General features: G+C 34.5%; 1 protein-coding gene across 2 annotated transcripts in view; it reads right to left on the reverse strand.

The window, feature by feature from the left end:
- The window catches only part of LOC150105462 (kinesin heavy chain-like), a 415,076-nt gene extending 405,723 nt beyond the window's left edge, over positions 1–9,353 (reverse strand). For both annotated transcript variants that reach the window (XM_090394832.1, XM_090394831.1), the window contains exon 1: positions 8,827–9,353. In XM_090394832.1, coding sequence (XP_090250958.1) covers positions 8,827–8,961 — 135 coding nt within the window. In that variant the 5' untranslated portion in view covers positions 8,962–9,353. The remainder of the gene's footprint in view (positions 1–8,826) is intronic.
- Positions 9,354–9,721: the final 368 nt, after the last annotated feature.

A 9,721-nucleotide genomic window follows, 5' to 3' on the forward strand; every position in this document is an offset into this window, starting at 1 on the left:
GCTTTCTTGGATTTCTTGAAAATTCCAAAAGTTAAAGTCCTTTCTTTTTTGAGATAACAGGATGAATAGAATACGAGATTGAAAATTCTTAGAAGAAAACTTCCTTTACTTTGAAATAAGTTGTTAGGATACTGTAATGTATTTACTTGTATAATAAAACTTGTTTTCCTCCAACAGTGCAGCATGATGAGTGATATTTACTATGCACAGTCAATTTGATTCCAGTCTTGTAAAACTTGTTGGGATCAAGTGAGATCCCAACAAGTTTTACAAGACTGGAATCAAATTGACTGTGCATAGTAAATATCACTCATCTGGACTACTATACACATGTATGGTCACATCAAAGCCTTGTAAAGTGAGAGAATAATTTCCTTTTCTTAAATTATTCTACACTTCATCTATGTGATTCTGCAACCAATGCAGCAAAACAAAATCCAATTTTCTGTCCACTATAATCCAAAAGTCTCTAGCTTCATTGACTACTTGCAGCAAATTCACCCATGCTTTTAATGCCCTCAGTCCAAAATAGATAATCTTTCATTTAAAAACATTACTGATATTAACATTTGCCTACAGAATTAGTCTATTCAGGTCAGTCTCTGGAAATTCTATACTAGATATGCCCCATCATTTGACTTAGCACATCAGCACAAAACTGGCTAGGTTCCTCTACACAAACCCAGATCACTTCCTAATGCCTATCAGCTAGCTATTCTGCTCTCCATATCAATTTTTTATACCTATCCTTTTTAAGTCTCAATAACAACCTAATGGTCAAATCTCTCGCCTGTCAAATGCCTTGACAAAAAACCAGAAATACCATGGTATAATCCATTCTCCTTATTCAACTCTACTGTCACTCTCTATTACAGAACATGAGCAGATTGTTAAAACAAGACCAATCTTCAACCTGCCTTCCATAAAGGATCATAGTATAGCCTTGAGATACAAATCCTAACCAACTTATCCAGTTAAGTTGATGACCTGACAAGCAGTACTAATTGGTCTATAATTTGCTGCATCCATTTCAGTCCCACCCTTGTATAATGAAAGTATCTTGCTGTTCTTCTACAATTCATTAGGAATGCAAGCCCTTTATTAAATTTTTCTCAAATTTGCGAGCCCCTTGTTCTTCTTGTTTACTTTTTTATTTTTTCAAAAAAAAAAAAAAAAAAAAAAAAAAAAAATTTTTTGAAATATATTAAGCAACAAACTCATACGGTAACCTAACAAAGTGATTTTATTAAATAAAATATTATAGTTGCTGTTACTACCATTTTACATTTAATTCACTTTTGGTAATCCCGTATAAATAAATAGGACTATAAAATAATGCCCCTTGACTGGTACCGTTGATTATACGTATTTCAATATTATTGTGTTTACATAATATTTATTTATTATTTATAGATTGTCATAAAAACTATCACAAACAAAACAAATTCATTTTGTTTATAAAAAATGCAGACTATTGCATATGCGATTATAAAAGATTCTTATTATATTTTGATAGTTAAAAAAATGTTTTTCTTATGTAAGATAAATTAACACAGATGATTGTGTGCAAATCATCTGTGTTAATTTCATCTTTAGATCATGAAATATTTGTTTAAAAATGATAGCCTTTACAGGTTGATTGTCCCCTCATACTTTTTGATTGGCATTTGTACACAAGCTGTATTAATAAAAGTTTTTGTGTGAAATACGGCTTCTTTTTTCTCAACGATGCGAGCCCTTTGTTAAAAATTCCACTGCTCACCACTGGGAATCATTCATGTGCTGAGATTCATATTCCAGGGTTTAGGAGCATTTCTTTATTGCACATTCCTTCAATATACTTGCTAATATCTCATCCAGCCCAATTGATATATTTGAATCAAGCTTTTGTAACAGCTTTAATACCTATAACATATCTATCTCTATTCTTTGATTTAGTTCTACCATAAATTTTCCTACTATCTACATTCAGTAAGCTTATTCTCCCTTAAATTATTCTCTTTGATTTATTTTGGTTATTGTAGCTAACTTCCTTTCAGAATTTGTTTTTGCCTGATTCACTGTGACTGTTACTCTTTCTTTCTTTCTTAATCTTTCCCTCTTTTACCTTTACAGCATCAAGGGTTTCTATTCCTTATAACTGCAACCATTATACTAGGATAAGGTGGTTGACCCTATACCTCCTGGTGTATCCCATGTCTGTAGAAGCATTATGTTCTCAAGGCCAGTATGCCTGCTTGCAGGAAGAAAAACCCTGCAGTCCACATTCAAGACTGGCTAACTTGGCTATATCCGAGAAAGATCCTAAACGGCGCACGTCAGTGATGGGAATCTAACCCAGGCGACTCCTTTCCCCAGGCATATGGTTGCGAAGCACATAGCCACTTGGCTAACTGCACGGACTTTTTTTTTTTTTATTCGCATGTGACATGTTAACGCTATATGGCTACTTCCCTACCTCACTGGGTTTTTTGGAAATGAAATCTTCTTCTAGAAGTAGTAAGGTCAAAGATGCCCTTTCCACAAAGAGTTAGTAGGACAACCACAAACATCCATGCCCCTGGCAGGATTCGAGCCTGCAGCCTCTTGGCTGGAGCATGGATATGCTAACACTCGGCCAACCAGATCCTTTTATTCCCATTCATTTAATTCTCCTAACTCTGAGGATGCTGTCAGATATACTTTCCTTTAAGCATCTGTGGATAATTCTCAGCTGTTGATTCTTCCATGCAGTTTTTCTTGCCAAGGCATCACCTCCAGCTGCCTTCTCAGCTTCTTATAATCACCTGCGTTATAGTTACACATATATTCCTCCTTAGTCAGAACCCTAACATAGTCACTTCCAAGTCAGGACTGGATTATTACTCTCTCTAATTGGAGGCATAATGGTTACCTCATTTAGAGAGAGAGATTCACAGACACTATTACTAAATCCAATGTTCTTATACGAGTGGCTACTATTATATGCTACTTAGGGTAGATATTCCAGAGTAATTAATTATAAAAATTCTTTCTTTTGTTTTGAATGCTTTCTCTTCCCTACAGTCTATCCTTACAGTTGAAATTGTCTCCACAATGATATTACAGTTATTATTTAGCAGTATCACATGTTTTAATCTTACTCTTAGTAACAATAACATCCATTATGCCAACATGGCACTTAATAAATTCAGGTGCTAGCTTCACTCTTCCTTCTCTGGATACTTCTGTTAATTTTCAGTTCTGTTGAGACTAATGAGCTTGTTCCAACTGCTAAAACCTTTCGTGGTTTGCTCTTATTCCCTGGTAAAAACAATGTATGTGAAGGTGGGGGGGGGGGGTGAACGAGTGATTTATACCAAGGTGAATGACTATATATTGTCATCAGTTCTGTATGTGATTTAAACTAACAGAGAATATGCATTAGTAAGTAAGCTTGCTGATCTCTCTCACAAGTGGAACCTACTCAATGTTCCAGATGCTGAGATCTGCTACCAAATTTAAAGACCAAGGAGTGAAAACTAAAGAGAATTATTATCCTTATATTTAAACACACCTAAACCATCAACATCTGTAAAAGTAAGATATCTCAACTTCCCAGTTAGGCTCTACATTCCAAATCCCTTGCCCTACTTTTGACAGAAGTATGGTTATTATCAACTTGTTGTGGCTCTGGCATCTGTGCTATAGAGATTACTAATGCTCAGATAGAAAGAAAGACTAAAAAACTATAGGTGTAAAAATTAATATTACAGAATGGCAAACTGAAGCAAACTTTTCATATGAGTATGTATTTTTTTTATTATCTTAATTAGGTCAGAGTGTTGTGACTTAATTTTAATGCTCATCTGCTGTTTTGCCTGTTTTGCTAAATAAAAAAAATAGATATAAATAAAATAAAAATAATGTGAGTGCCCCAATGGTGAATGAGTTTTAAGGAGCTACCCACATAATTATAATAATCAAAGGGCAACTACGATTTCTTGCTGGCAATAAATAACAAATCGCAAAATAGACAAATTACATCAGTTTGGCAAAGAATCTAATAATAATAAAAGCTTAAGTATTTTCCTAGCAACAATCTTTAATTAAAATTACTTTTGTTGTTTGTGTTGGTAGACCACAGTCAGCAAACCTCAAATATTCAAGGAACTTAAACTTGACATTTAACTTAAAAAAAAAAGAACACACTTGATGTTTAATTTAGCAAGAACAGAGCAAAGATGTATTGGATGGAGATGGAGGAAATAAATGATTGGCACACAGTGTATCAGGACACAAACGATTCCAAATGAGATAATCATAAAGGAAAAATAAAGAAAAGAAGACTACAGAAGAATGGAGAATAGTGAAGATTAAGAAATCAAATAAAGAAAGATCACAAAAAAGAACAAGATAAATACACAAGATATAAAAATAATCAAAAGATAAAAAAGCTGGATGAATGAAATATGTACAGAAGTTAAGCATAAATACGCAAAACTGACAAGGCATATCAGTTAGCTGTCACAAATATTTATGATCCAAAAACAAAAGTGGATCAGCATAAGACAAAAAAACAAAAAACTGCTTGCTGATAATACTGAAATTACTGAACCTGAATATAAAGTTGAAAAAAGTCTTGAAAGTTAATGGACAAAAACTAAGAAGGTCATGAATGAATAACCCAACCAGTCAACTGAAAGAAAAGCAACTAGAGTAGAATATGTTCAGTCAGAAATGCTCAAATATGGAGAATAAAAGTTTAGAGTGGCAGAAATAGAGTGAAGTAAAGGAGTCTGTGAGAGAGAGAGAGAGGCATCACCTATTAAGCAGAGTGCCCTTTTCTGGATAGCACTTGGGGATTCTTAGGCAAGTTTTTGATGGGAGGGAAAAATTGATCTTGACTAGAAATTAGAATATTTTCAAAATTAAGAGTGAGGGAGTGAAGTGAGATTCCAAGAAATAAGGCAGAACTGTGTTTTGGTATCACAAATTTACTAGATTTTCCTCACCTCACAAGATAATGGCAAGTTCACTATTTAAGACATTAATTATGAAAGGTCTAGAAGTCTATCATTTAAACACTACACAAGGTTTCCTGAACAAAGAAGAGTAATGGCATCAGCAAACTATGGATAGAATTTGGGGTTAATGATCCCTGATGTAAAGAACGAAGAGTACAGAATCACAGAATAAAGCACAGAATCAGGAAATTCATCCACCATAACATGCATTAGACAACCAGAGAAGAAAACTAGAAAACTGACCAGAACCTGATGACAATCAGAAAGAGCAGCGGGAGAGATTGTAAACAATAGCTTTGTAACAAGTCTATGCCAGAATTGATCAAATGCCTCGAAAACATGAAAAAGTGGTTACAAGATTCTCGAAACTTTGACTTGTGTCCAAAGATAGGCAGAGTTGGACAGAAGATCTGCTTATGGAGCACGAGTGACAAAAATCGATACTGGTGATCACGATGAGACTAAGTAGTGAAGAACTTGGCTGTTAATGCTCTTCATTACTTTCAACAACAGTGAGATGAAAGCAACAAGATGATAGTTTGACAGTGAGCTCTGATACAGTCCTTACAGATGTCAGGCTCATGTGCAGCTATACAGCCATAGAAATCATGTTATTCAGCTCCTGACAAACAGTTGTGGTGCAGGTATTACTTGCAGAGGCATTTCAGAATTCAGTAGTGAATGTTTCAACTGATGATAAGCGATTTTTTCATGCCACACACTTCAGCATTCAACAGTCCTGATTTGTATTTTTAAGTGGTCTGCCAGGAGTTGCTGTTGTCATTCCTAGGCATTTCCACTCAATAATATCACTTACAGCTGATCAGGGCAGAAACTTTCCAAACCGAGTTGTTGCAAAAAGGCACCCTATGACAGTGCCACATCGAAAGTGACTGAGCTCTTCAATCGAACCTATTTTATTGTTAATGCTCGTCTATAAAGAAAGTAAGATCATATGCTTCCTTTTATATCTGTATGAGCCATATTTGTGATGCATACAGAAATACCTGCTACTATGAAGGATGTCCAGATATTTCTGATCTGACAGCGCACATTAGTACACTCTAGAAACCAAACATAGAACTTGTTCTAGCTGCTACAGGCCTCCACACCAGGTGATAAGATTCATCTCTCACCTAAAGACAATCACAAACAGATACATGACTACTCTTCTCAAAGAAATAAACAAAACCACATGATGTGTGTGTGCACGCACACATGCATGTGTCACATGACTGACATCTCTAGAAGTAATGCCAATCATTCTGGCACTAAGAACCACAACACACTACCAACCACTTATGGCCTGTAGCCTTCAAAAACTGCCTAACCTTTTGCTACACTGATGTTGACTACACTAAGCCATTATCAGAAACATAGGCACCAAGAACAAATATCTCTGGCCTGCAGTGCTGGAAAGATAACCTGACTTTTAAAGTCGGTAAAAATAAGATATCACCACCACCATACCAGGAAGGGGGGGGGGAGAAAAAAGTATACTTACTAAAAAAATGGGATTCCTAGAAAAAAAAAAGATACGGTACAAAGTGCCTTAGACGATAGAAATATAAGATCTGATAATGTTGGAGTCTTGACAAGTAACAGACTGATTTGGAGGAAAATTGTAGATAGGAAGTTAGTAATGATGTAATTTTTTCATGTAGTACTGTCCTATCCTGTACACCCCTTGAGGGTACATGGCAGGAATTTGATGATGATGATGAGAAAAAAAAAAAAAACTCACAAAATTAGTGCCACATACACTGTCATGAGGGAAAAAAAAAAGATGGGAAGGGGGAAGAATATTAATGTGGTATTGAACTTCAATTATTAATCACAAAAAATACACACCTTAGGAAAAACAAAGACACTAGAAACAAGTTAATATATCACTCCTTTAAAAGCAAAACCAGCCACCAACCCAAAGCCTATAAAAATCAACATACTACAACAAACAAAACAGTACAACCAAACACATTTCCGAAAGTACTACTACCATCAAGAACCACTAAAAAATAATATTAATATTATTATTAATAAATCAGTAAATAAACCAGTAATGCTACATTAATGAAAAAATTAACAAAATACCATTGCAAAATTTAAAAACAAACTCCATAAACATAACGTAAACCAACCTAATAACATCAAGTGGTGTTAGTCATATGGCACGTAAGTAGATCATATGATTTAATTGATTTCTCAGTTATCATCCAATTGCAGTAGCTTTTGTATACTAATACCAAAATTAATTATCGATCAATGAAACAAACTGCATCACAACTTTGACAATGATAAATTTATAATCACACTCTGATATCATACTAGCATTCAGATGTTAATACAAAGGATTATGTAAAAAAAAAAAAAAAAGCCATTAAAAATGATTCACTTATCGGTAAAAAAAAAGGGATCCGTCCCTGTAAGCACTCTTAGCCATGGCTCATAGAATTAACACCATTAAGGTTTGCAGGAGAATTGTAAATTGTCCATTATTTCACCAATCCTTCTATTAACTATGTCTGACCATTTGATAACCCAGTTCAGCACCGGATTCAAATGGTACCATTGACATTATCCTGCACAATGAATATTGTGCAGGATAATGTCAATGTTGTGTGATAATGTCAAAGCTGTGTGAAAGTGTCCATTCTCACAATGGACACTTTCACACAACTTATTCATATTACTAACTTTACCAAATTAAATTATAAACATCTGAAAGGGAGTGTGCTGGGTATTATGGAAAGATATAAAAACCAACTGATGCAAAGTCAATGGCCTCTCTATGCTAATAGCCTAGTCATTCATGAAGATATTTCACAAACAAAGTTTTGTTGCTTATGGTTCAGTAAAGCATGAAAACAAGGATAGGATTTCTTGTCAGGTGTAATTTACTTTCTAACCAACTTATTAAAAAAAAAAAAAAATCAATGAAGTTTAAAATTTCCTTTCTTATCTTATGGAAGTAGACATATCACTGAAGTCGCACTGCAGTTGTTTGATAAAGAAGTTTCTGACATCACATTTTGACTAACAGATTAGTCATAAGAGAAAATTGCCAGAATGGAATTAATTGTTGCTGGCAAATAGTGGACTTTTTCATGTGAATGTTGTAAGTAGTAAACCTGCTTACATCAGTACCACGGGCAAGTTAAGGGTCAAGTAAACCATAAGCTTTTTTCAAAACCAAAAGTCTTCCAATCCATTTCTTCAGACCTCCAATAAACAGGGTTGCAATTCTAACTTAGTCTGGCAAGTAGAAATAGTATCCACTGGGCCCACCAAGGAGGCAGGTTTTAAAAGTTTTTTTTTTTCTTTTCATTTTATTAACCTCTCTTAATATGCATAAGTACTGTATGTTGAAATGGTTGTTTAGCAAGAAAGATATTACTGTGTAGGAACGTGTAATTTACCATGTTGTACCAAGATATGTTTTGCACACATATAACATAAAAATCCTGCTTCTGTCTTAAATCATATTTCATTCTGTACAATCAAAGAAAATTTCCCGCATGCGTTATACTAGTTTTATTATTATCAAGATCCTCAAGGAGCCACAGACTCGTTGCTGAAGATCCAACGTAAACATCTAGCAAACTTGAATTTTAAATGAATTCAGGGTTGGTAACCACTTATGATCACACACCCTCCATAAACGTATTGTGGCTACTTTCCCCTGACTTGTTTAAGCATTTCTGTTTTGTTTTTGTTTTTTTAAATGCCAACATAAGTGTCGCCAAGCAAAACTGCAAATGATTATACTATTGTTTTGTAGGCAATTAATACAGTAATTTCAAAGTTTTATTTCTATGAACATTGTCAGGAATATGCTACTCACCCCCATTGTAATGCACTCCTCACTACCCGGGGGAAATTTTACAACGAATTTGCTGCCTGCTTTTTCCTCGGAATCATTGAGGGGTCGAAACCGACACACCACTTTGATACTGCACTCTGATGAATTCTCCGTCATATTTCGAAAGGTAATGATCACTGATTTGCCTATCAAGTCAGAATTTTCAGCGTTTCCTTACCAGAAGATATTCCATCTGCACATAACAAATACAGTTTGAGAATATGATTTCATCTTCGTTATTGTAACATCAGCTCAGCAAAAAAATAATAAACAGTAGCCGTAGATAAGGCTACACCCCTGCGACACTACTATCTATCTTGAGATGCATTAATTTTCGGAGAACAATTTGTCGTAAAGTATTTGCTAAAAATACTTTTATTCATAAGAAAATGTTGTAATATCATATATGTCCCTACCAATACTAAACCCACAAGGAATTTTACAAAACTTTAAGAACAAACATCCAAAACAATTGATTTAACTGCTACTCTCCGCATCCATGACTGCCATTTTAACACTTGGATTATGGGAAAAGCGCAGATCAATTATTGACGTCACCACGCCAAGACAGACAGAATAGCGTCACAGAACATGTCAATCAAAACAAGAAGATCCTTGATCAGATCGGCGAAAGTGTGATGTGTGAGTGAACCTGGGTTTGTTTACATTATTTGGCTGTTTTCGCTGTTAATTCATTCCTAAAGGGAAATCTGTTTGTTTGTTTTTTACTATTCATAATTCAATATTTAAATATTGAATTATGAATAGTAAAAACAGGGTATATGTTTTCACAAAATAGGTGTGGCCTAATATACAACTAAAGAAATTGAACCAGCATGAAATATTTTATATACTATAATTGTCCTGTGCACATAAC

This window comes from Typopeltis vanoorti, chromosome 6 (genome assembly GCF_054136105.1).
Source record: "Typopeltis vanoorti isolate ZY-2024b chromosome 6, IOZ_Tvanoo_1.0, whole genome shotgun sequence".
Classification (NCBI taxonomy): Eukaryota; Metazoa; Arthropoda; class Arachnida; order Uropygi; family Thelyphonidae; genus Typopeltis; species Typopeltis vanoorti.